The 26,309-nt window shown below is 50.2% G+C and overlaps 3 protein-coding genes across 8 annotated transcripts in view; 2 read left to right on the forward strand and 1 right to left on the reverse strand.

Moving 5' to 3' along the window:
• Nucleotides 1-2,212: 2,212 nt before the first annotated feature.
• On the reverse strand, nucleotides 2,213-13,098 carry ABCF2 (ATP binding cassette subfamily F member 2). Of its 2 annotated transcripts, none has more exons than XM_054814321.1 (15): nucleotides 12,901-13,098; nucleotides 12,465-12,633; nucleotides 10,028-10,240; nucleotides 8,907-9,089; nucleotides 8,403-8,574; nucleotides 8,153-8,248; nucleotides 6,944-7,046; nucleotides 6,763-6,858; nucleotides 6,535-6,654; nucleotides 5,888-5,977; nucleotides 5,538-5,648; nucleotides 5,220-5,282; nucleotides 4,623-4,751; nucleotides 3,601-3,804; nucleotides 2,213-2,829 (listed from the first exon to the last, which is right to left on the reverse strand). In XM_054814321.1, the coding sequence occupies exons 2-15, from the start codon at nucleotides 12,616-12,618 to the stop codon at nucleotides 2,692-2,694; spliced, it is 1,872 nt and encodes a 623-aa protein (XP_054670296.1). In that variant the 5' UTR covers nucleotides 12,619-12,633; nucleotides 12,901-13,098; the 3' UTR covers nucleotides 2,213-2,691. The 2 variants fall into 2 exon arrangements, with proteins under 2 accessions (XP_054670296.1, XP_054670297.1); XM_054814322.1 differs by having other exon boundaries at nucleotides 12,826-12,936.
• A 165-nt stretch (nucleotides 13,099-13,263) lies between these two features.
• CHPF2 (chondroitin polymerizing factor 2) lies at nucleotides 13,264-18,144 on the forward strand. 2 transcript variants are annotated; one of them, XM_054814318.1, is made up of 4 exons: nucleotides 13,264-14,026; nucleotides 14,677-15,241; nucleotides 15,681-15,863; nucleotides 16,653-18,144. In XM_054814318.1, the coding sequence occupies exons 1-4, from the start codon at nucleotides 13,752-13,754 to the stop codon at nucleotides 17,913-17,915; spliced, it is 2,286 nt and encodes a 761-aa protein (XP_054670293.1). In that variant the 5' UTR covers nucleotides 13,264-13,751; the 3' UTR covers nucleotides 17,916-18,144. The 2 variants fall into 2 exon arrangements, with proteins under 2 accessions (XP_054670293.1, XP_054670294.1); XM_054814319.1 differs by having other exon boundaries at nucleotides 13,268-13,426.
• A 7,053-nt stretch (nucleotides 18,145-25,197) lies between these two features.
• SMARCD3 (SWI/SNF related, matrix associated, actin dependent regulator of chromatin, subfamily d, member 3) overlaps nucleotides 25,198-26,309 on the forward strand; it is a 111,002-nt gene continuing 109,890 nt past the window's right edge. The window contains exon 1 of one of the 4 annotated variants that reach the window (XM_054814328.1): nucleotides 25,198-25,360. The gene's annotated coding sequence lies outside the window, so the exon portion shown is untranslated. Of the gene's footprint in view, nucleotides 25,361-25,544; nucleotides 25,566-25,815; nucleotides 25,838-26,065; nucleotides 26,133-26,309 lie in introns of those variants that run through there. The other 3 variants (XM_054814332.1, XM_054814331.1, XM_054814329.1) reach the window with 3 other exon arrangements.

The raw sequence follows: 26,309 nt of genomic DNA on the forward strand, positions 1-26,309 counted from the left end.
GTGGAAGCAGTTCCGTGCTATGAAACAGATAATGCAGGCAGTGGAGACTCAGTAACTGGAGGGGACATCGGTCCAGTGGCTGAATGATAGCATTATAGACATCCTAACAGCCACTGTTCCTCCTACTATCTCAGCTAGGCTGCTCTTGGGAGTCCTGCCTGCCACCCTCAACAGAGCCCCACAGGACAGATGGGAGGCAGTGGGAGGGGAGGGCTAGCATCCTAAGTATGTATTTGGTCTATCTTGGAAACCAGTGATCACACTAGTGATGGTAATTATGATGCAGGACTTATGCTAAACCAGGAAAAAAAAGTGCAGCAGCACAGTAGAGAACAAAATAGGAAAAGTTTTCTGTCCTTTACAGAAAAGGAAGCCTTTTTTATCTCAGCAGACACCAAAACAGATATTTCATGAAAGGATAATGATAGCATGTACCTGTTGGGGAGGGGACACTCGTATCTCTGTGCGGCCGTGCACACTGTCTCCTGCTCAGGGGCACACATTATACTGGCAAATCACATCTTCCAAGGACTCAGTTTGGGAGACCTACTCATCAGTCACTCTGCCAGTGCTCGTACAGTCAGCAGCATTTACCGAATTTAGTTTTATTCTAGGTCTGTCCTCATGGGAAGGCAGCTGATCACCCACCCCTAGTGCGAATAAACCTCATAGTGACAAACAGGGTCTAAGTATCGCAGAAGGGCTTCTTGCATCCAAGAACTGAAACATTAGTGAGCAGGTGGGACAGGCTGGAATGGTCACGTCACCACATTTACGAAGGGGAACAGGCTTGGGCATTGAAGATACAGGCTAGCGGGATCCTTCTGGGAATGGGAGCAGTATATTCTGTGGTATCTAACAATGTTAAGAGATGTCAGCAGATGACTCATACTGGGAGTAAGGAGCAGGCAACATCACCACTTGTGTTTTGTAAGAGGCCGTGCATTGACAAGGAAGAGCAGAGGGCTTCTCCCTCTGATGCGCATTCCACCCACCGATTTACAGAGCTGTAAATAGTCAAGATCTCTGTGTCGGGGGAGGCCGTTCACTGCAACTGGAACTGTTTTCCACCAGTCATAGCACACAAAGGCTCTCTCGTCATAAAGGAGCTGTTATCTGTCGCACCTCTCCACAACTGCAGCTGTGTCCGGCACCAGCAGTTATAAACACACAGCTTGTTTCTTCCGACAAAATGTTTAGTTAGAAGGAAGCCCTTTGGGGGACAAGGAGCAGCGACTGGTCACTCAACATTAAGCACAGGGAGCCATTACATAGCAAGAGTGGAGGCTCATCCACTGGTCAGTATAGTCAAATTTCAACTCCCAGAATTGGGGAATTACCATCTGCTTCCCTAGATTGCACGTGCTAGCGGTTGTCCATTCTGGAAGCTGCGTGCTGGGCTTGACTCACCCTTGTGCTATTTTTGTAGTATATGGACTGAATCACAACACAAAGACAAGGGAATCCCATAATCCCGCACTTGGGTGTAATATCTGCCACTTCTGGCTGTGTTAAAGCCAACCTCACTTTTAGACTACAAGCAAGAGTAATGGTGTAGAGGCTCTAGGCCACTTCTTTCACAGAAATGACCATCCTAGCAACTGAGGTGCAATTCTCATAATTTATCTAGATATAGTTTTGCTTTTGTGCATGACCAGGAAAGCCCTAGCTGAAACAGTTCAAAATGCCACTAAGAAACTATTTGGTTTGATTTTCTACCTTTTTCTTTAGTACCTTTTAATTGTTTTAAAAATACATGAAAAAATTATTTTATTCTGTGGCACCAGGTGAGGTTTAAACACCAAATTTTCTAAACATTTTTTATTAACAACAAAGTAAGTGTTAAACTAACTTTAGCTGCTGAGCCTTTTTTAGTTAAACCTGCAAGGAACAAGTAACTAATTCATAGTCCAAAAAAATAAAAAAAAAAAGCATGCGTGGCTTGGCTCGCTCCCCCTTCTGTCACTAACTGGAAAACCCAGCATTCATTCTGTGGATCAGCAGAGGTTTTCCAGGTGTGAGGATCCTACTCATCACTGCTCAGTATTCACCACTTCATGTATCCCACAAGTTCTGGTCGTAACACTGGTAGTACTGAAGAACTGAACTTTCACCCCAGAAGAAAGGGCTCTGCATCCTTACTCAAAGTTCAGTCCTAGCCGATTTGCCCCAGCATGCCCTAGTCATTACGACAGCTCACAAGACAAGACAAGACTGTTCTTCCCTCTTTATTGACTGATGGATTCTCAGGCAGATCTGTTAATTACACTGTTAAATAATAGTTAAAAACAAACCAAGGCCAGAGGAGTTTGAAGTGAAGTATCTAAACTGAAGCAGAAATTGGGAAGGAAGAGGCAGGAGAAGCTGGGCTGGGGTCTCCACTTCTGTATCGCTGCAGCTCAGACACCCTAACTGCCACTGCCATGACCCCAGACCATTAGATTCCAAGGCCTGGCTCAGATGGGACATCATCTAAATACAGAAATGGTTGCCCAAACGTAGCCAGATCAGGAGAGAAGAGATCCGTCCAGATACAGAGGTGCAAGGCAAGTCAAGGGGAAGCAGTATTGCAGCAATCCTAGAACACAGCCACAGAGATAGCAGCAGAGTCCCATTCCAGTCGGCAGATGGGTGAGTCACATTGGCCACTGTCAGTCTCCACAGAGAGCACCTGACCGACTGCTCTGGAGCTCACACATTGTGGGTCTTTTTGGTGAGCTGCAGATCCTCATCCACCAGCTTGGACTTGAGATGTTCCTTATAGGCGAGTATGTCACCTTGCCACTTTGTGATTGTCTGCTTCTCACAGACCCAGATCTCCTGTGCAACCTGGAAGCAAGCACACATGGAAGAGGAGGAGAGATTTACAGTATGGCATTTTATAATCATAAAATTAACCAAAATCTACTCTCTGAAGTCTGGTAAGAAAAGAGTTTAACAACTTTCACACTTCAACTACCAAAGAAAAATACCTGCAGGGAAATATCTTACCTAGTGTTTTCTGCATAATTTATACAAGATTTTAGAACTAAAAATCCTTGACCCCTTAACATTTCTTTTTTTGTTCATGGACACAAAAAAAAAAAAGCCTTTCCTGCTAAATTGAAGGGGGGGGGGGAAAGGTAGTTCTTGACCTGAACTACTTGGATATAACGCACTGAAAAGTAAAATTATACCTGAACTTGCAGACAAAGCTATAGCTGATAAACCAGCACTTGACATCTGTGTGTACGTGGTGCAACTTCCTTCGCCTGTGCAGTCTGAGTGATAAAAAACCATGCTATAATTACTCCAGTATGATTTAAAAAAAATCTAGTTAAGGCCTCCACAGTGTGTCATGATTTCCATTTAACTTATTCTTCTCTTCTAGTTGTTGTGGTGGGTTTTTTTTGTTTGGTTGGTTTTTTTCAAGTACCTAATGTTTTCCTAGGCTAGCTTAGTAATTGTTTCATGTGAACATGGCGAAGGAATCGTGTCCAGTGATTTTTTTCACTCACACATCTTTTTGGGATGAGTAAGAGCCAGTCAGTTGAAAACACCTTGTTTTAACTACTTAAAGTGTTAGAAAGGTGCTCTGACAAAATTCACTACTCTTTTTACCTGTTGGATGAGTCTGAAGTCATGGCTGACGAGCATCATTCCTCCTTCAAATTCATTGATAGCATCTGCCAGAGCATCTATTGTTTCTATGTCCAAGTGGTTGGTGGGCTCATCCAGGAAAAGCATGTGGGGATTCTGCCAGGCCAGCCAGGCAAAGCACACACGGCACTTCTGCCCATCAGAGAGGTTCCTAATGGGGCTCACCTGACAAACACAGACACTGTAAGTTTCCCTGCAGAGCTGCGAACAGACTGCCACCCTGACAACAAAACATTCAGATCTCACACTGTGTTTCCAGCAGCTCCATGACACAAGAGGACAAAGTTTAGTCAGTCTTATACCTGAACTAAGCTTCTCTCACCAGCAGAACAAGGGAATTCTAGGGGCTTCTGAAGAAGGAGTGTCCATAGCAAGACCCAGCTTGTGTTAAAGGTTTCAAATGATAGTTAACTGAGGTCTGATTAGTGTTCATTGCATCCTGACACAACCATAAAACTACTCTCAACTTCTGGAGTGACAAATGGGGAAGAACAATGTAAAGTGCAGTGAAGAGGACGACTCCTGTCATACATGTGACAAGTGATGTACAGAAGCATGTCATGTTTACTTAGAGCACCATGGGTGATCCTACCCTCTAGGTTGAGCCAAGTGGTCCCCGCTCCTAGTTGAGAATGTGTTCTAGCATTTCTGCCTGGTATTCATCTCAGTAATAGATGAGACAAGCAAACTAGTTCAAGTAACAATTAAAATATGCTCGAGTCTAGCACTATGCTACAACTTGTCTTCTCTTCACCTGGATTCTGAGGAAGTCACCCATTCCAACCCACACATCGCTGCAATACAAAGAAAGTTCCTATGAGCCATGAGGGTTTTTTTCCCTCCAACTTCAAAGGCAGAGATGGAAAAAGCATTTTGATGCTGCATACTGCATCACACTGTCAGACATCAGTAGAGCAACAGAAAACGCAGCAGCTCTACTTCCCTAATGAGCAAAAAGCAAACCTCAACAGCTCCATACCCACCTGCTGCTTCCCAGTCAGACCATATCTGCCAATGATTTTTCTCATCTCCTCCTTCTCCTTGATCTCTGGGTAGCATTTCAGCATGTACTCCAGGGGTGAGAGGTCTAAGTCCAACTGCTCTTGCAAGTGCTGACAGAGAAGAAAAGTCAGCTTCAGGCTCTGCAGGCCACTCACTTCATGGCCAAAAGTACTTCCCCCCTTACACCCCTCTGGTACCAGCTGAGGAGCAGAACACAAGAGCCAATAACCCCACTCACAGCATAGCCACTGTGCTGAACTATTATGGAAGGAGTCTCCATTTCAGGAGTAGGAGTGCTGTTTCAGAATAGCAGGCTTGTCCACCACCAAGCACAAGGCAACCATCTCTCCCATAAAAGGCAAGAGCCAAACAGAAAGGACCACAGCAAGCCTCTTTTCAGGGTAAGAACATTTGCTAGAGCCCATTCAGCCAATGGAACAGTTCCTTCCCCCATCTCCACGCACAGAAGGGCAGCAGTGGGAGGGGCCTTAGAAGCAGAAATAGAGGGGCAAGATTCCTCATTCCTGACAGCTTTTTCCTCAGCATTTCATGTCCCCGGTGGCTGCTGTAGGGAGTACCTGGTGGTATCTACCGATCTTCACATGTGAGTGCTTGCGAATCATCCCATCTGTGGGCAGCAGCTAGAAAAGATAAAAGCATTTCACCAGGAAATCCCTCCTTTTGCTGTATGCCAGAAATACAGAATCCGGGCATCTCCGCTCTGGCACAGAGGAGGCAGCCTGAACAGATAACACGAGAGAAAAAGCCTTATATTGCAGCAAGACCTTAGGATTTCCAAGGCCTGATTGGGGTGCTCTGGCAAATAAGTGCAGCTTCGTTGAAGACTACCCCAAGAATAAAGGTCCAGAACAGGGCAGACAATGCAGGGAGCATACCTCTCCTGTGAGCAGTTTCAGCAGTGTTGACTTTCCGGCTCCATTGGGTCCAACAAGAGCTACACGGGTATCCAGGTCGATCCCAAACTCCAGGTTATTATAGATCCATGGCTGCAAATCACAAAAATCATGACACATATTATGCCTTTCCACTACTACTCAGAACCTCCACGCTGCACCTGTAAAGCTCTGTCCTCAGCAGACTCAGCATTAACACTGCCAAGACTAGTTTGATCCACCAGTCATATGCTGCAGCCTGATCAGAAAGCTTAGCCAAAAGCCTCACACTCCCAAACACGGCAGGGATACAAGCAATCTCCATACAGCCCGTGCACACTCTCCATACTCACCCCATCCTTGGTGTATTTGAAGCTGACATTCTGCACCATGATGACAGGAGGGGGGATTTTCCCACAGGGCGGAAAATAGAATGACAAAGTCTGTTAACACAGAATATTCACTTGTTAGACACTCTGGCGCACAAGACAAACCAGTTATTCTGGTATAACCATGCCTCACCACAAACATCATCTGTAGACCAAGGCACCAGACTGTGACTTTTTATGAGCCCCTCTAGCAACTCACTCACAGATTTATTCTGATTAGTCGCTTGCAAACTCATCTGCTGGCTAATAAGTCCCTATTTCTTTCCCCTTGAAACAAATCGTGGCTTATACTCTTCAAACACGTAGGAGTTGCTCTGAGCATCCTCCCCCATCTTCTCCAACCCTTAGACATACATTTCTGATTTCTGTGTCTGCAAAATAACCTTATTGACATGACAAATCCCCTTCTCTCCACTAGAAAACTACTCCTCCTCTTTCCACTCTTCAGCATCACACTATCTTCAGTACAGTCATCCTTGGCATCAGGAAGGGTATACCATTCTTGCTCCCAGCTGTGTCAGCCATTCCTGCTGTCAGCTAAAGATCATTCTACTTACCTAGCCCATGCTTCCAATACTGATCTCTAGATGTAATCCCATGTCTGATCCTACCTTATCATTCACGACTCTCTCTGTCAAGCCAGAAGCCATCATTTTTTGAAGGGTCTTCTCCTTGCTCTGAGCTTGCCTGGCCAGCTTCGCACTACCGTGACCAAATCGTGCAATGTAATTCTGCAACAAAACGCAGAGTTAGCCAAAAGCCACTCTTTTGAGTACTGAGGAGGTGCAGGGATGCCCACCAGCATGGATAGAAAGATGTTCATGCAGTTAGGCAGATACCTTCATATGGGCAATCTGATCTTGCTCCCAGTGGAATCGCTTCATTTGATTTTCTTCTAGTTCCAAGCGAGTCTTTACATACTGATCATAATTTCCCTAGAAAAAGACCACAGAACATCAGGCATGCCCCAGAGAACAGCTCCTCTGTTTTTGACGGTTAAGCAGGGCACCATTTACTCACCGTGTAGTACTTCAGTTTGCGGTTGTGCATGTGGATTATGTTGGTGCAGACACCATTCAAGAAGTCTTGGGAGTGGGATATCAACACAAGGATCCGCTTGAACCTGTGGCACCACAAGTTATAAGAGACTAAGCTAGGAAAGAATTCTTGCTCATTGGCCCTGATGGTCACAAAGGATTTACATGCACCAGATCTCTCTCTTGCCTGCAACCGGATTAAGAACAAAAAGATAACAGCTTTGCAGATGCTTTGGGAAATGTGGAGTAAAGCAGCTACAACCAGCTGCAGTAAGCAAATACTGCAAACACCTTTCATTGTGTTAAAACACTCTTCACCACAAGACAGTCTTCACAAAGAGTCAAGAGCTGGCTACCCACGTGGTAGAAGACTAGTGCTACTGATGCAACCGATTCCACTGGCATCACGCTTCTAAGAAGTTTCAACCTTTGCTACTGACTTTCACATTGGTACAGACTACCATCTGTTAGGTACACTACCCTGTCTCCGCTCCAAATCTGAAAAATGATTGGTTAAAGCCTCCCAAAAAGAGAGGTTCAAATTACTTTCCTAAAACATCCGACTTCTAAAGCAAGCATGCAAAAGGCTCAACTGACAAAGCTGATGGAAAAACCTCTGCAAATGAAAAGCCCTTCTCACAATACAGTCCTTTTAATGCACAAGCCAAATAGCCTAAGCTTCATAACTATTCCTAAGCTTTTTGCTTTAAGCCTTAACATTTTACCTTTGTTAACAAAAAAAGTCACCTGACATACCAGAACAAGAGCCAACTGACACACTCAGATACTACAGTTCTGTGAAAACAGAGGAACAATATGAAGAAAGAAGAGCTGGAAGCCACGTCTGGAAAGCTCACACTACTGGTACAGACCATGGTGCTGGTACACTGGCTGCCAGGGCTGCCCCTGGCTTTCAAGGAAGTAGCTTTAACTGGGGAGTACAGACCAGCATTTCTCATTTCTTCAGTGAGGGAAAGACAGGGGCTCGTCTTGAATTCATTACCCTTGCGTCAAGAACCCTTCTGTAGATACATGCAGCAGCAAGCACAAGAAGGTATCACTGGTACTGCAATATAGTTATGTAGCCACAAGAACTAGAGACAGTTATTCCTGTAGCACTTGATCACAAGCTGACAAGATGTTCCAGCAGAAAAGCACAACCCATAGAAGCAGTAAACTCCTTCATGCTTACGTTTTCAGCTCTTCCTCCAGCCACACACAGGCATCCAGGTCAAGGTGATTTGTGGGCTCATCTAGCAGCAGCATGAAAGGCCGAATGAAGAGGGCTCTGAAAGGAGAGGGGAGATGACAGCGTAGGGTAAATGCAGGTCACCTAAAGCCTCTCAGCTCTGCTCTGAGTTCTTAGAACAGTGTATGTGGCTCTGCAGAGTCAGGAGCAGGCAGACCTTCTCCCAGGAGGCAGCAGACAGTATATCACTCACCTAGCAAGAGCCACCCTCATTCGCCAGCCACCACTAAAGTCCTTCAGCTTCTTCCTCTGCATGGCTGGCGTGAACCCCAAGCCGTGAAGGATACGCGAGGCCCGTGCTTCTGCCTTGTCAGCATCCAGCTCCTCCAGACGTTCATATAACTCCAAGAGTTTCTCACACTCCGCTGAAAGAGAGCCTGCCTGTCAGCACTTCTACCAATAAAGGGCTCTCAGCCGCACCTCTATACTGCTGGGAAAGCTCATAGTCCATCTGCTTTACCACTATTCAGCCCCCTCCATTCCCAAGCCTGAGACACTTCTTAAGAAGCTGCACAGAATAATTTCATCCAAAGAAGTGATATCCCACAGGACTTCTCAACTAGTACAGGGCAGCGGGGGGAAATAAGTACCATAACATGTAAAAACTCTACCAAGGAACCCAAATAAGACTTTTTCTTCGGTGGGGAGGGAAATGGAGGAAACGCCCCTTGTCCACAGGGACTCCGAGAAGCTTTACCATCTTCATGAGCCAGACGTTCCGCCTCTCGTTCTAACATGGCCCTCTCTGTATCCACCTCCATCACACACTGTAGAGGGGTCTTGTCACTGGGAGGCATCTCTCGGGTCAGGTGATAGATGTCAATATGCTCTGGGATGGGCACTTCTCGTTTCCCAATAGCTGACAAAAGCATGGATTTCCCTGTGTGCAGACAGACACTCCACAATTAATTGTTGGATTCAGCGAGATACAATGTTACAGAGAAATGGATGAGATGCAGTCAGATCCCATTGATTCCCTCCCTTTCCAACCCCAAAAAATCCTTGGGAATGTCTTGCCCAAGAGGCCAGAAGAATTAGAGACACAGCAGAGCCTGCTGCCTCACTGAGACAGGCTGCCCTCCCAGCTAAGGCTCACTACCCCAAGGACAGGATTAAGACACGAGAGCTCTTTGGAAAGAGCTTTGCAGTTCAGCCCTAGCCCAGATTCAGAGAACTTTATCTCTGCTGTATACTTTCTGCTGTCTAATCAGGTCTGACATCTGTTACTAGGACCCGAGACTCTAAAGACTTCTAACATAGAGGAAAGTAATGCACTCATCACTAGAGAACCTAAGTGTTTTCCTGAAAGTTAAACCAGCTGGTCACTTTTACTAGCTCTTCTTCAATTAAACCCATATTCTGCACCTCTCCATGTACAGCGTCACCTTCTCCAGGGACTGTACAGTTGTTTTCCCATTCAGGGCAAACCACACACTCCCTACTCCTCCATACTGTGCAAGTTCTTTGACCAATAGCATCAGCATTGGGTTTATTGACACTGCAAAACAAGTCCTGCAAACAGGAATTGGACAGATTCACAGATCTCAGACATCTCACCCAACTCTCCACAGAAACAAGTTCAAATGCACAGTCCAAAGCCAGAATGCAACCTCATACTTCTACCAGCTGTTCTAGCAATTCCTCTTCCTGGGTGGGGAGATGGGAGAACGGAAACTGCCGTGTCCCAGCCATGTCTGTCTAACAGCCTTCTTTCTTTCTGGTTTCCAGCATTTACCACCTGCATCTGTCCAGCTTCTCAGCAGCACAGACTCTTCACTGAGCTCCAAGAAGCCCACATCACTGTGCCCCACAGCTTACCAATCCCATTGAGTCCAATCAGGCCGTAGCGCCTCCCGGAGTTCAGCTCGAGTTTTGTATCACTCAGCAGCTCCTGGCCGTGGAAGGTCAGCGAGAGGTTAATGATGTGCACATCAGTGCTGTTGGGATGGGAGGCCAGCACTCCTGTCACAGCCCGGGCAGCAGCTTTCTTTAATTCAAAGTCCTCCAGCTCCTTTGTAAGAGCATCCACCTCTATATGCAGAGACAGATGAGAAGTGTTACTGATTTACAAATACAAGGGAAGCCCCTGTACCAATAGGCCCAAGACCACAAAAACAACTCCCATGTCCCCATTTCTACAGAAATGTTGAGGAGGCCCAGATGCAATGACACTCAGCTTTTCAGCTTAGCAGATGGATATATATGCTCTAACAGGAACTTCCACCTGCTCTCTGTTATCCAAGTATGATGGGACTAACCCTCACTGCAGGAAGGACTGGGGATGGGAAGAGAACTTACAAAGTATTGCTTGCAAGCTTAAGGAAAGGGCTGGCCAAAAGAAAACTTGGCTAGAAAATAAACAAAGGGAAAGCTGAGAGCAGGAAAGAAGCAGCCAGCATTGCAATAGGCCCTACCATTTTCTGAGAAGCTAATATGTCCATATGCATGCTTCCCTCTTCCTTTCCTCCTACAGTATAAGCAAATCTTTCTGTCATGCTGATCTTCTGTTGCAGCCTCGAGTTACAGTCAAATTTTCAGTCCTTGGTGAGACACTGCCATTTGAAGAAGAAAATGGCACTGAGGATGTCAGCAATACTCCGGCTGCTCAGAGCAGAGACCTGGTGTTCAGGCTGTTCATGTTCAGGCCAGTGAGGGATAGCACTCTGGCCGTCAACATCTAGCACTCCTGGCAAAATCACTATTATCACCAAGGCAAACGCACCTTAGCCAAAAAGGAGCAATAAATGTAAACTTCACTGACATAGAACCCCCTTTGAAAGCACAGGCAGCGCAGGTAGACCAGTTACATAAACAAGCAAACCAGATGAATGAAAAGAGGGGCAAGGCAGTTTTATCCTTGAAGTGCAATTATCTCACAGGGAACTGCCAACGAGAAATATACACGTACCTACCCACATAACCTGTCCTCTGATGTCTGCACTGACTTACCAGCCTCCCCTTGACTCCCAACGCCTGCTCACCACCACGGCTCTTCAGCAACCCGAGCCACCGGCCCCGGCCCCGAGCGAGCGGCAGCGCTGGGAGCCCAAGGCCCGGCCCCGGCGCCGCGGCTCCCCAGGCTTCACCAATAGGAAGGCGGTATGCAAATGAGCCGTGGGAGCGGATGGCGATTGGCCGGCTCTGTCCGGGCGGGCGCCGAGTCCCCGCCCGGTGCCGGTGCGGGCCGGGGCCCAGGGTCGCCCCGCCGCAGCGGACACCCGAGCCGCCCGCGCCAGCCGCCAGCCTGCGGTGAGAGGGCCAAAGTCGCGTTCAGGCATTGGCAGGGCCCTGCCTGTGGTCCGAGCCCGCCAGCCCGGCACAGGCGCCGCCAGCACCGGCGCTCAGGAGCGTGCCCGGGGACCACAGGGGCGCTGGCAAAGAGCGGGGTCCTCGGGAGACGGGCCCCTTCGCCTTCCTCTCCTGACCCCCGTGCCTTTGGCTGCCCTAGGTCCCTATGTGACACACCGAGTGTCTGTTAAAACAATGCACTGTGGGCTGAGCCTGAAAAAACCTGTGTGCCCAAAAGTCTGTGGGTTACCAGGTGGGCTAAAGTCAGGACAAAAAAAAACCCAAACCTCTCTCTCTGTGAGCTTTACTTTGCCTGTTTCCTTTAGGGAGGTCAACAGCTCTTTGCTGACAAAGTCTCTTTCATTAAGATAGCCAGGCTCTTAGTTTCTGCACACCAGGTATGTCCCAGAGAAACAGATGACCAGAGGGTCGTATCAGTAAGAACAGTAAGAATTCAGACACTACAGTGGTGCCTGCAGCAGGGAAAAAAAACCCCTCAAACCAACAACAAAAAAGAAACAGGTCTCGGCATCAAGTACCGGAAGATTGGGACGGTACCTGCTTGAGAGGGAAAAGACACCATCAGCACGCTCTATCTTTACCCTGCAAGCCTCAAGCAACGGCCCAGGGAATCCTTCACCTGCACAGTTTACGTAGAGCCACCACAAATCGCTGTAGTGCCCTACTGGCTCAAAAGAGAGAGAGTGGCCCTAATGGTAGGCCCAGGTCAGCACAAGCCCATGCCCACGAGGTATTTCATCCGAAGAGGAACAAATATCCCGGTTTACTATGCCGCAGGCACAACCAAATGTGTGGAGTCCCGTCCACAAACCGGCCCTGGCTGGACACTCCCAACACTGGAACACGTGTGGCTGCCGGGCTGACCCCCACTGAGGGCGTCCTGCCGGGTGCACCGGGGCACACGGACACAAGCCAGGCACCCGACGGCGCAGCGGGACTGACTCACCTGGCAGCGGCGTTCCGTTGGCCTCCGGGGGCCGGACCTCCTGCGGCTCCGTCCCGGCATCGCCGTTCTCCTCCGGGGCCCGGCGCGGCCGCTGCCGGGCCTTGGCTGCCTCCTTCTTCTTGGCCGCCTTCTTCTTGGCCAGGTCCGAGGGCATGGCGCGGCGGAGGGGCTGCGGCGGAGGTGCGACAGGCGCCGTTAGGCCGCGCCGATCCGGCCCGCACCGGGTCGCCTCGCCTCGCCCCGCCCCGCCCCGCGCGCCGCCCGCCGCCCGCCCCAGCCCCGAAGCACGCGGCGCCGCCGGGCCCGGCCGAGGGCTGCCCGCCTGCCCCCCCGCTAGGCTGCCCGCGCCTCGCTGCCTAACCCGGTGCGGTCCGGCCCACTCCTCCTCCCCCGCCGCGCCGCCAGGCCCAGCCCGCACCGCCCGCCCGGCCCGCACCGGCTGGTCCGCGCTTTCCTTCTGTCGCAACAGGACAGCTGCTACCGCGTGCGCACGCCACACCCCCTCGGAACAGCGGCCAATCGGAGCGCGAAGCGTCACCCGCGCCGGGCGGCCGCGCGGCTCTGGGAAGTGGAGTTCGCGCTCCCTCCGTCGGCCGGGCCGGAGCGCGCCGCCGGCTCCCGGGCACTGCGCGTCCCGGCGTGCACCGCGCCGCTAGCGCGAGGACCGGCCCCAGGCCCCGCCCCCGGCGCACCGCGCGCCCGCCGCGGGCAGGGGCCGGCGCGCGACGTGAGCGCGCGGGGGGCGGTGGCTCGCGGTACCATAGAGGCGACGGCGCCGCCAAGGCAGAGTGGCCGCTGGGGCACCATAGAGAGAAAAGGGGAAGCGGAAGCGCGCGAGGCTCGCGATGAGGCGGCTGAGGTGGCAGCGGCGGGAGCGCGGCCGGGCGGGAGTCGCTGTCTGCCCCGGCACAGAGCTCCGGGCCGCCCCCGGCCTGCGCGCAGACGGGCCGCGCTGCCTGCAGGTGAGAGAGCCCTAGGGCCGCTGACCCGCGCGGGCTGGCGGGGGGGGGGGGCGCGGTGCGCGGTCCCGCGGGGCTGCCGCGCTGTCGCCCGCCCGCTGTCCCGCAGGGCCCGCCGCCGCCCGCCCCGCGCCGCCCGAGCGCCCCGCGCCGCCCGAGCGCCCCGCGCCGGCCATGTCCCGCGGCCGCCGGCTCCCCGAGCGCCGGAGCGGTCCTGTGAGCCCGTCCCGGACGTAGCGGGCCTGCGGCCGCCCCCCGCCCGCCCGCACCGGACGGCCCCCGCGGCTGGACGTCGCCCCGCCGGGGCCCCGCTGGACCCAGCGTCGCCATGCGCCTGGCTGCGCTGCTGGCCGCGCTGCGGCCCGTGCTGCCGCTCGTCCTCGGCCTCTCCCTGGGCTGCAGCTTGAGCCTGCTGCGCGCCTCCTGGAGCCAGAGCGGAGGCGAGGACCAGTGCCTGGGGGCGGCCGGCCGGCCCGGGCCCCTCGCTGGCAGAGCGCGTCCGGAGGCAGCAGATGGAAGGCCGGGCCTGGGCCACGAGGACTTCAGGCCTAGGATTGTTCCGTACTACAGAGACCCCAACAAGCCTTACAAAAAAGTGCTCAGGTAAAATCTGCTCTCTTGGCCAGGCTCTCCTACAAGGAAAATCGTCACGTGTGGATGATGTCTGGGGTTCTAAATCTTCCAGTGAGTTAGTTCCACTGAGTTGACAGGTTCCAGGTGGAATGTGCCGTTTGGAAGACCTCGTGTAGTAACAGCATGAGGCAACAAGGCAACGGCTAAGATTGTTACCGTAAAGGGGTGCGAGAGAAGTGTCTAAGAAGTTAATTAAACAAGGCAACAAAAACACCTCAGAAGGCTGAGAATATTTCTTCTTGTATTACTCATGTCTAATAGAACATGTTAAATTGTTCTTCAAAATTTTTTTAACCAGCGTATCATTAGGAAAATTTTGAGCAATTAATACTAGTGTATGTAACTTGCAAGTGGCTAGATCTGTATTTTTTTTTTCCACTTACACTTGCACAGTTTCCTAGCTCAGATAGATGATGTGAGACACTAGTTTCCTTGAAGGAAGCAAGTGTTTTTACGAAATGGGATTTTTACTAGTGAGTCTTCTCTTAAAGCTCTACTTTTAGACTTAACTGTTTCACCATTGGTAGACTTCATCAGATAAAGACTTACCCCAAGTTACCATAATCCTTTGATTTCTGTCATCCAGCTGTTTGTCATGTAGGTGTGTCCTTCCTTTACAGAACTCGTTACATCCAGACAGAATTGGGATTCCATGAGAGACTGTTTGTGGCTGTGCTGACCTCCAAGGCTACCCTGAATACGTTGGCAGTGGCAGTGAACAAGACAGTAGCCCACCACTTCCCACGCCTGCTGTACTTTACAGGGTTGCGCAGTGCCAAGGTGCCTCATGGCATGATGCTGGTGGCCCATGGGGATGAGCGTCCCATTTGGCTCATGTATGAGACCATGCACTATATCCATCAGCATTTCGGTTCTGACTACGACTGGTTCTACATCATGCAGGATGACACCTATGCCCAGGCTGAACAGGTCAAGGCTCTGGTGATGCACCTAAGTATTAACCAAGATGTCTACCTGGGACGAGCAGAGGAGTTCATCGGGGGAGATGAGCAGGCCCGCTATTGCCATGGTGGCTTTGGCTACCTGATCTCCCGCAGCCTGCTGCTTAAGCTCCATCCGCACCTGGACAGCTGTCGCAATGAGATCCTTAGTGTGCGGCCAGATGAGTGGCTGGGACGTTGCATCATTGATTTCCTTGGCATCGCTTGTGTTTCCCAGCTCCAGGTACTACCTCCCTTCTCAGAGTTTTGTGTTAGCTAAGCGTGACAGAACCCATGCTCTTACTAGTTCCCTGCTGCACAGCAAAGGGGCGTTTCCGTGAGCCTCTGCTGTGAGTTACAGAGGAGGAGAGGGCTGTGTGTGGCAGGCAGCATTGGGAAGAGGCCCATAATCAAAGCTGAGACGTTGGGGGAGAGAGCACATACGGTGTTTAATTTTCAGCCTACTAATAGATGCTGATCCACGGGTTTTTGGAGGTTGGATAAGGGGCATGTAGTATGGGGGGGTAGGGTCGGGGAGGGGGGACAGACCGACAACTCTTATACTTTCATTTCTGGGTGCTGCAGTCAGCATGGAAAGAGGGGCAAATGCATGTCGGGTGAAGTAAGGCTTCTCTGTGAACTCGAGTGCCATGCCAGTCTTTTTTGGCTCTTGCCCACTTCAGGGCCAGCATTATCACACCTATGAATTGGCCAAAAATACTGAGCCAGAGAAGGAGGAAGAGGAGGAGTTCCAAGCAGCTCTTGCTGTGCACCCTGTTTCAGACATGACCCTGATGTACCGGCTACACAAGCGCTTCAGCAGGATCCAGCTGGACAGAGCCTACCAGGAGATCCAGGACCTCCAGGTATGTGGTGAGGGTTCAGCTGTGGGGCCCCCAACGTCAGAAGGACATGGAGCTGTTGCGGCGAGTCCAGAGGAGGGCCACGAAGATGACCAGAGGGCTGGAGCACCTCTGCTCTGGAGACCTCAGGCTGAGAGAGTTGGGCTGGTTCAGCCTGGAGAAGAGCAGGCTCCGGCAAGACGTTAGAGCACCTTTCGGTCCCTGCAGGGGCTCCAGGAAAGCTGGAGAGGGGCTGGTGCCAAGGGCAGGGAGTGCCAGGCCAAGGGGAATGGCCTGAAGCTGCAGGAGGGGAGATGGAGATGGGATGTGAGGCAGAAATCCTTCCCTGTGAGGGTGCTGAGGCCCTGGCACAGGTTGCCCAGAGAAGCTGTGGCGGCCCCTGGCTCCCTGGCAGGGTTCAAGGCCAGGTTGGATGGGGCTTTGGGCAAGCTGGGCTAGTGGAGGGTGTCCCTGCCCATGGCAGGGGTGGCACTGGGTGGGCTGTGGGGTCCCTGCCCACCCAAACCATTCTAGGATTCTATGATCTGCAAAAACTCCTCAACCAAACAGGCTTCCTTTTCTTTCAACACAGTGAAGGAAGGTTATTGCTTCCATTTTTAGGTGGCTGTCAGCCAAACACAGGATATAGTCCTGCGTCTCAGAAATAACATGGTGTCAGAAGTGCTATCCAAAACTGCTGGTGTAATAACTACCAAAATACAGTTCTAGGTGGTGAGGCAGGCCCGGGTGGGAGCTGGACTGGACCTCTTTGAGAAAATGGTAGGGATCAGTATGCATTCTCTCTTTGCACAGATGCAGATCAGGAACCTGACGTCACTGACCCCTGCGGGCGAGGCAGGCCTGACATGGCCTGTGGGCATTAATGCCCCATTTCTTCCAAAGTCACGTTTTGAGGTAATCAGCTGGGACTACTTCACCGAGCAGCACCTCTTTTCCTGTCCTGATGGCTCCCCCAAGTGTGAACTCTCTGGAGCCAGCAAAGCAGATGTCAGTGAAATCATTGAGTCAGCACTTGAGCAACTTAACAGTCGCTACCAGCCCCTGCTCCGCTTCAGCAAGCGGCAGTTGTTGAACGGCTATCGGCGTTTTGACCCCACACGGGGTATGGAATATACACTGGACCTACTGCTGGAGGCAGTGACCCAGAAGGGCCACGCTCATGTTCTGGCCAAACGAGTGAGCTTGGTGCGGCCCTTAAGCAAGGTAGAAATTATTCCCATGCCATACGTCACGGAGGCCACACGGGTGCAACTGGTGCTTCCCTTGACAGTGCAGGACGTGGATTTTGTGGCAAACTTCCTGGATATGTTTGCTATGAACACACTGGACACACATGATAATGCCTTGCTGACTTTGCTTTTCATCTACCATCCTTATGACGCCCAGCGAGTCAGCCAGGTGGATGTTTTTGCTGGAGTCAAAGCCATGGTAGGAGAGCTGGAGAAACGCTATGCAGAAGTTAAAATCCCCTGGATTAGTGTTAAAACTGAGGTGCCATCACAAGTGAAACTCATGGATATAGTCTCAAAGAAGCATCCCGTGGATACACTATTCTTCTTGGCCAGTGTCTGGACAGAAATCAACATGGAGTTCCTGAACCGCTGCCGCATGAATACTATTAGCAATTGGCAGGTCTTCTTCCCAGTGCATTTCCAAGAGTTCAACCCTGCACTGGTGTACCGTGGTGAGCAGACTGCTTCGTCCAGCACTGACTTCCTGAGGGATGGGCATTTTGACAGATACTCCTTTGCTGAGGCCTGCTTTTATAACTCTGACTATATGACAGCACGTACCAAGCTAGCAGCTGATATCCTAGACCGAGATGAGGTGCTGGAGAGCATGGAGGTATTTGATGTCTTTCTCCACTATTCTGGTCTGCACCTATTTAGGGCTGTGGAGCCCGGGTTAGTGCAGAAATATGCACTGAGGAGCTGCAATCCCCGGCTTAGTGAGGAGTTATACCATCGCTGCGTGCTTAGTAACTTGGAAGGACTTGCATCCCGCTCACATTTAGCCATGGCCCTCTTTGAGCAAGAACAGGCCAACAGCACTTGAGAGACTAGAAACATCAAGAGCTTCTCAGCACCTTAACACTTGGCACTTTCCATCCCCTTCCCAGCCTTGCCATGGGCGAAGGGCATGTGAGGTCAAGGGAGGAGGAAGACTTTCCCAGCCGTGCTCTGAGGTACAGGCATGGGCTACGGAGAGAGGCTGTTTTTGGGGTTTTTTTGTGGGGGTTTTTTTGTTTGTTTTTTTTAAATAAATAAAAGCTGCTTTGCAGGCAGACTCATGTGGTTACTGGGATGAGGGATGTAAAACAAGCTTACTTTAAATCACACAACTCTGCTGAGCAGTGCAGAAAGAGAGTAAATATGAGCTATGTACTAGAACAAAATTACCTTGGCTATGCCACTCTCAGTGCTGTTGTTGCACCCTCCTGTGTGTTTGTGTCTTCGTGCATTCATTTTTCAAGGACATATAAACACAGCTTGTCTAGTTTGCTGAAGTAAGCCTAACTGGGAATGAGGGGCAAAAGCACCCCGTGGTGACTGGCCCAGAGGCTTTCAGCTTTCCAGCTTCTTTCCAGCCAGTATCCTAGAAATCAAAGGCCAAAGCCCTGATGTGAACTTGGGAATTTCAGTGTGATGTGACTAACCCCATCCGTGGCTGCATAAGCACTGTTTAAGGAAAGAGATTGTATTTGCTATACTCATGAGGAGTATGAGGTGGAGGTCTGGTGTCAGCAACAAAAGAGATGCCGAACGATTAGAAAAGCTTCAAAAGAAGTATTCAAAATCTGGAACATTGCTTCAAATTGGATAGAAATGTCAGATTTGTTTATTTAAAATGTAAGACATGTCTTGGTTACGTTTACATGGGAAGAAGTCAGATCTCTGCTAAATGCCTTCCCAGGATGCATGTTTGTTGTAAGCAAACCTTCAAAGAGTGGGAACAAGAGAAGCTAACTAAACTTATAACTTTTTTCTTGTTATGAGTGGTTGTTTTGCACGAGGAGGTGCTGATCCCAGTAGGGAACTCAGACTGTAAGGTATATGATGCATTACAGCTAACAGAGAGAATAGTATCCTTTAGATGCGGGGAACCCCAAGTGGTGTAGCACTGAATGGGCCTCTGATCCACACACAGCATGCCATGCAGACCCCATGTGTAGAGTAGATTCTCCCATTTTGGCCATTAGCGCTATTATAGGATTACAAGAAAACGACTCTATTCATCATTTCTATTGTCAGACAGAAAGGATGTTTGCATGAGAATCTCTTGCCTCACTTTTAGACAAAGGCAGGACCACACAGGTGACATAAGGGCCGGTGTGGACTGAGAGCTCCCTGCAGGCTCTTCCGTTCCAATGGGCTGGCTGAGGTTGTCCTGCGGGCAAGGGACTTGTGCAGCAAACACAGGCCTGAATGTCATGCTGTGCGAAGCGCAGCACAAGCCTGTGCACGCTCAGGTTAGCTGTTATGTGGGTCATCGACTCCTTGACGTACAGTGACTCTTCCAGTCAGGATCACTACAATCGCAAAGATGGATGGTGTAAGAACCCCTGCTGCTGCTTGCCTGGGTAACGGTGTGTTTGTCTTCCTGAAGGCAAAAGAGATTTTGATGCATGAAGTACAACCTCACATTGCTGGACAGGACGCATAGCTTGTAAATGCAAGCTTCGATATAGTGTAATATCCACGGAGAACTCCCTGAGTCGTTGTTCTAGATCACACGTTTGGAAGGACTGGCAATGAGCATTGGATGCTGTAGAAAACTACGTAAGCAAAGCAAGCAGACTGATTTGGTGCATGGGGGTAAAACCAGTGTCGTGCAAACAAGTTGAAAGAATAAACATTGGAAAAGGTGCAGTGAATTAACTGTTAGGAAATCTCTCTCTCTGTGGTAATGAAACTGAAAGCTATAGGGGATGTAGCAGTTGGGGATATCTGTGATGTAAAACAAGCTTCTACAGAGAAGGTTTTAAAATGACATAGGGTAAGCTAGAATTATTAGTGAGTCCTCATTAGAGAAGAAAGAAAATCATGGGAAACAGGATAGTGAGAATTGGTGAACTGTCATTTAAACAAAACAAAGACATAAACCAAAATATTGCAATGGATCATTGGTAAGTCACTGTCCATGTCAGTGCATATAAGGCAATGATGCAATACTATGCAGAACTAGAAGCTCTTAGAGCATCTAGTATCTTGGAAGAAAACTGAGTGAAGCTGGAAGCTGATTTTTTTATTTTTTTTTTTTTTAAATCCAGTTCTGTGGAAAGGGAAAGCCAGTAAATACTGCCAGCAAACTGCTGAGTCCATAAGCTGAAGATTTACTGATTTACTGGTTTACTGATCAAAACTCTGCATTCCAAGCTGAGATTAGGCTATATGAAAGGAACAACTTGTGTCTTACGGGTAGACAGCTTGACTTTCACAGTTATGTTCTAGCTGGAATAGCCTGGGGATACTAAACTAAAAATGCAATAAGGCAAATGCTGTAAAGAGGAAAGAAAAAAATCAAATTAAATGTTGAACAAATTGATCCAGTATTAAACCAAACAAGAAGAATGTTAATCGCTCTTTACAGATACCTAACATTAGACTATAAAAATTGAAACCTGAAATGCTATCTGATAAGAAATTCGGTGTAGTTGGCATTCCTGTATAACTAATACTAGTCAAGGTTGTTGTACAGCAAGTAAGGCTTGGCAAATGACTTCAGCCTTTGAAGTTACATGTTGAGTTAAAGATGATCAGACAGCCATTACAGACCTGAAAATCCATTTGATTTAATGCAATGCTTTAGCTATCAAACAGAAAGTTATACAGCAGCAAACAAATCATGTGAGTTAAGAACTGGTTGGCATATCAAATAAGAGACAATTTTGGATTTGGGCACTTCTACTTAGGTCCTAGGGGGACGGTTCTCCAGATAATTGATGATTTGGAAGTAAATGTAAGATCTCTACTGATAAAATCTGCCGATGATATAGAAAATGACTACTGCAAAAAACAGTTATAAAGATAGGATAACAATGGAGAAGAGTGTGTAGCAAAGGCTATTCAAATAGATTTTGTCTTAAAGCAGTCAAATGCAAACTTATGTTCTTGGGGAAAATGAAAGCGTGTCACTCCTCCAAAGAGGACTGTATAAAAAAAAAAAAAGAAAAAAAGAGGGGAAAAAAAGTAAGCCTGGAAAGAAATTGACTGTATTAATGAGATTAATGAGCAAGCAGCTGAGCAGCTTAATTTGACGAGGACCCACTATTTTAGACACTAAAACACAGAGCTATCCCAGCCCTGTAAAATTTACAGCTTAAGATTAAGACATGATCTAACAGATTTATATAGATAGACAATCTGGGGCAAAGAGATGCTGTTGATGTGAGAGACAGCAATAAGGTCCCTGGTGGCATAGCCCTTTTTTTAAAGGCTTGAAGGGAACAGAGAGAAAAAAAAAAGAATGTACGAGAGGTTCACAAAATTTATCTGAAAATTGGAAGAAATATTTTACAATGAGAGATGCAGAACTCCTATAGCGATAGGACAAGGGGTAATGGCTTTAAACTGGTTCTAATGGTTTTAAACTAAAAGAGGGCAGATTCAGACTAGATATAAGACATTTTTTGTGATGAGGGTGGTGAGACACTGGCGCAGGTTGCCCAGAGAGGTGGCAGATGCCCCATCCCTGGACACATTCCAGGTCAGGTTGGACGGGGCTCTGAGCACCCTGATCTGCTTAAAGATGTTCTTGCTCGTTACAGGGTGGTTGGACTCGATGACCTTTACAGGTCCCTTCCCACCCAAACCATTCCATGATTCTATGAACTCTAGTTACTTAAAAGGTTGTGAGGTGATCTGATTAGAGTGTATAAGTACATTTACTGTGTAAAAATCCTGGATACTAAAGAGGTTTTTAGTTGTTAAGGGTAAGGCACAACAGCAACACCAAAACTAACAGCTTTAAACTGCAACAGATAATTCCAACTGAAAACAGGCATATGCTTTTAGTGATGAAAGTGATTAGCTAGTGAAATTACAGAGTGGTAGCTATTCCAGTATGTTACAATTTACTTGGTTTGTGTAACAGAGCTCATTGGAGGCCCATGTGAAATTACTTGTCATATGTAAGTGGGCAGAATTAATGGTCCTTCACGGCTTTAAATTTCATGACTGTGAATATATAGTGGATGAAAATTGCAAAAGAGAAATCCATCAAAGGCTTTGAAACACAAAGCCAACACCTCTGTCACAGTAGGTCTCTGAATCACAAATCACTGAGAGCTAGGAGAGCATTCAGGGAGGTATCACTGTGTGTCTACACTATTTTTATGATCTTTTCTAGGCATTCAATGTTGACCACTGTCAGGAGCAGGGTAAATGAGTCAGGTGTACTTATGATTTCATAGAATCATAGAATCCTAGAATGGTTTGGGTGGGCAGGGACCTCCCAGCCCACCCAGTGCCACCCCTGCCACGGGCAGGGACACCCTCCACTAGCCCAGCTTGCCCAAAGCCCCATCCAACCTGGCCTTGAACCCTGCCAGGGAGCCAGGGGCAGCCACAGCTTCTCTGGGCACCCTGTGCCAGGGCCTCAGCACCCTCACAGGGAAGGATTTCTGCCTCACATCCCATCTCCATCTCCCCTCCTGCAGCTTCAGGCCATTCCCCTTGGCCTGTCACTCCCTGCCCTTGGCACCAGCCCCTCTCCAGCTTTCCTGGAGCCCCTGCAGGGACTGGAAGGGGCTCTAAGGTCTCCCCGCAGCCTTCTCTTCTCCAGGCTGAACCAGCCCAACTCTCTCAGCCTGAGGTCTCCAGAGCAGAGGTGCTCCAGCCCTCGCAGCATCTCCGTGGCCTCCTCTGGACTCGCCCCAACAGCTCCGTGTCCTTCTTGTGCTGGGGACCCCCGAGCTGGACGCAGCACTGCAGGGGGGGTCTTCCCAGAGCGGAGCAGAGGGACAGAATCCCCTCTCTCAACCTGCTGGCCATGCTTCTTTTGATGCAGCCCAGGACACGGGTGGCTTTCTGGGCTGCCAGCGCATGTTGCCGGCTCGCGTGGAGCTTCTCATCCCACAACACCCCCAAGTCCTTCTCCTCAGGGCTGCTCTCAATCCATTCTCTGCCCAGCCTATATTTGCGCTTGGGATAATTTGTGCTTGATTTGACTCTGTACCACCATTTTTGTGTCATTAGCTGCAAAAAAAGGACTAGATCTTTTTCAAGGACATACTTTAAGTTCAGCCAGAAATGATAAACTGTGTGAGGATCATGATACAGAATTCATGGACTACAGTGGGGTCATGGATTGGCCAAGAAGACAAATTACCGTGATTGTCATCTTTGACCTTACAAAACTGAGAAAATGCATTCCCTCATTAGGTGTCTGTTGTGCCTCCAACTGTGCTTACCCTTTGTTGTGGTTTAACCCCAGACAGTAAATAAGCACCCGGTCATGCTCCAGGTGCATGTACTTTTCTTTGGGCTCCACGTCCTTGGATATTTTTCTTCCTTGTCTTCAATTGTGGCATGGGTTACTTGCTCCAATGGATGTCCTACACAGGCTTATCTATCCTGTCGGAATAGTCTTTGCTGATCCCAGAGAAAGATGTTCAGTATATGTTACAAACACAGGAAGCTTTTGTCCCAGCTGCATTTTTAACTCCAAGAAACTGGTGAAAACAGGCTCAACATCATCTCACCTATGAAAAGGAGCTGCCACTCTATCCCTAACTAAAAGGAATACCTTTTTTTTAAAAAAAAAAACACAACAGATATTGGGAACTCAGGCATTGTATCTGATCGTGGTGTCCATCAATCTTCTCCAAGAGTGGAATATAAATGATGTGACTCTCCCGTGTGAGGGGGATGTGCAGCCTATCTCATCCGGGCAACCTGCATGGAGTGGTTTCTCCCTCTCCTCCCTCGGCAGTGCTAACCAGTTCAGTCGTGTCTGTGCAGTCCCAAGGACGGCTGCACTTACCTCAGTCACAGCTGACAGGATGCTGAATTTTCTCACTCCACAGAGGTTCACAGCCAATCGCTAGCACTCCGCAATGTGCAAGCCAATCACTTGCAGATGGTCTAGGCTGTTCCACAGCAAAGTTTTGGAGTTGCTGCTGGTCAGATCAGATGACCAGAGACAGACGACTATATAATCTCAACAAGTGCACATTTCCCTGGCAAAAGCAAGGTATTCTTTCTCAGCAGAGTCCTCCGTTCTTAACTCTAGCATGAAGACTCATTTTCTGAGACACTTGGCCTTAAGCATTACCTTGTCACACATCCATCGTGAAACATACTATACAGTACTGCAAAAAGTGCGCAGGTTGCTAGCTTAGTCTCCTGCCAGGGGTCCTAGCCTGAACCACTCACTGTACAAGCTGCTTTCTTGCAACACTATCTCAGGGCTTGCCCCTCACGAGTCAAGTACTTCAGCCAAGATAGTCACCCTCTCTTGCATTCCTCTTTCAGATTGTCTTTCCTGGATGTACCCAGCACTTACCATTTCTTCCAGGATGCTCAAAGGTGACAGTTTCCAGATTACAGGTAACACAAAAACTAATTTTCTGTTCACAACAGTGTTTTTCTGCTGCAAATAGCTGTAGCAAAAAGCTTGAAAACGTGACACACATGAAAAATGCAGACTGAAAAAGTTGAAGGCACATAAATATACAGCCCCCATTTAAAAATACCCGATGAGACATAAATCCACTTCATAATCTGTACAAGATTTTATTTCAGCTTTTAGACTTACACCCTTTTTGAACACCTGGAGTTGGCAGAATTGCTTGGCTTCTGCTCCTTTCAAACTGAGTTTCCTTTCACCCCTTTCTCACCACTCCTTGGAGCATCACTCAAAATTACTCACTTCTAGTGCTCAGCCTATACACGCTCCCCTCCTCAGCCCTCACTGTTTGCAGTGCTTCTTCAACTTAAGTCAGGCTCTCTCCAGTGCTTCTTCAAATTATTATTTGAAAGTGTACTTCATAAATATCTTCTCCTGGATATTCACAACATATTTTTCCTTTTCTTTTCCCATTACAATCGGCCCAGTGCAACAGACCCAAGCTCCACCAAACCCAGTATCCTCAGCCCCCCAGGAGTTACTAGCTCCTTGAGAGAAGGGTGTGCAAATAAGTATGCAAACATAGGATAGTAACTCTTGGTACAGGCCAGTTTTGAATTTGAAATATCACACCCGCTTCAAAGCTCCCCCCCCGCCCCGTTCACTCCCGATACACGCGTTATTGCAGTTCACATCATCACCGAAATTCCCACCGAATCTCGGTAAATCAATCCTTGCCCCCGCAGTGCCCCGCAGCACCGTGGGCCACCCTCGCTCGGCACCGGGCGACGACGCTCTCCGAATCCGCCCTCGAGTTCTGCTGCGAGCCGGGCGGCTCCCCGGCACTGCCCCGGGGCGGCACGCGCCCTCCCGGCGCCACCGTCACCGTGCCGGCACCACCGTCACCGTGCTGGCACCGGCCCCGCCGCCAGGTGGGTCCGCGGGGCGGGTGGGCGGGGCGGGCCGCTACCGGCAACCCCCGCCAGATGGGCCGGGGCCGCGGGCGGTCGCTACGGCCCACCGGCGGCCTGGGCGTAGGCTCTGTGGCGGAGCCCGACCCGCCTGACGGCCGGGGCCGGGCAGAGCGGGGCCGGGGCCGGTCCTGCCGCTGCCGGGCGGGATGGCGGCGGCGCTGTGGTGCGCGCGGGGGCTGTGGCGGCGGGTTCGGGGAGCTGTGACAGTAAAGGGGGCTGTGGCGGCGGGTGAGGGGCGCTGTGACAGTAAAGGGGGCTGTGGCGGCGGGTTCGGGGAGCTGTGACAGTAAAGGGGGCTGTGGCGGCGGGTGAGGGGCGCTGTGACAGTAAAGGGGGCTGTGGCGGCGGGTGAGGGGCGCTGTGACAGTAAAGGGGGCTGTGGCGGCAGGGGGCGGCGGTGAGCGAGGGGCGCTCTGGCGGCGGGAGGGCGCTGCGGTGGGTGAGGGCCGCTGTGGCGGCGGGGACGGCTTGGGCGGGTGAGGGGCACTCTGGAGGCGGGGGGCTGTGGCGGCGGGTTGGGGGAGCTGTGACAGTGAGGGGTGCTCTGACGGGTGAGGGGCGCGGGGGGCTCTGACGGTTAGTCGGAGCGCTGTGGCGGCGGGGGGCGGGGGAGAGTGAGGGGCGCGCTGGTGGGTGGGTGAGGGGAGCTGTGTTAGTGAGGGCTGCTGCGGCGGTGAGGGGCGCTCTGGCGAGGGAGGAGGCTGTGGCGGCGAGCGAGGCGCTGTGGCAGGTGAGGGGGCTGTGGCGGTGAGGGGCGCTCGGGCGGGTGAAGGGCGCTGTGGCGCCGGGGCTCCGTGGTGGCAGGGGCTCGGGGGCTGCGGCGGCGGGAACGGACTGCGGCGGCGACCCCGCAGCCTGTCCGACCCTCTCCCGAGGCTGCTGTGGACGCCGCCGGTGGGCGAGAGAG

This window comes from Grus americana, chromosome 2, assembly GCF_028858705.1.
Source record: "Grus americana isolate bGruAme1 chromosome 2, bGruAme1.mat, whole genome shotgun sequence".
Lineage (NCBI taxonomy): Eukaryota > Metazoa > Chordata > Aves > Gruiformes > Gruidae > Grus > Grus americana.

Coding starts and splice junctions, on each gene's coding strand:
- CHPF2 (XM_054814318.1), top strand. CDS start 13,752: ATGCGCCTGGCTGCGCTGCTGGCCGCGCTGCGGCCCGTGCTGCCGCTC. Junction 14,027..14,676: donor CCTTACAAAAAAGTGCTCAG/GTAAAATCTGCT, acceptor CTTCCTTTACAG/AACTCGTTACATCCAGACAG. Junction 15,864..16,652: donor AGGAGATCCAGGACCTCCAG/GTATGTGGTGAG, acceptor CTCTTTGCACAG/ATGCAGATCAGGAACCTGAC.
- ABCF2 (XM_054814321.1), bottom strand. CDS start 12,618: ATGCCCTCGGACCTGGCCAAGAAGAAGGCGGCCAAGAAGAAGGAGGCA. Junction 8,249..8,402: donor ATGAGGGTGGCTCTTGCTAG/GTGAGTGATATA, acceptor CTCTCCTTTCAG/AGCCCTCTTCATTCGGCCTT. Junction 6,859..6,943: donor GCAAACTGAAGTACTACACG/GTGAGTAAATGG, acceptor GTCTTTTTCTAG/GGAAATTATGATCAGTATGT.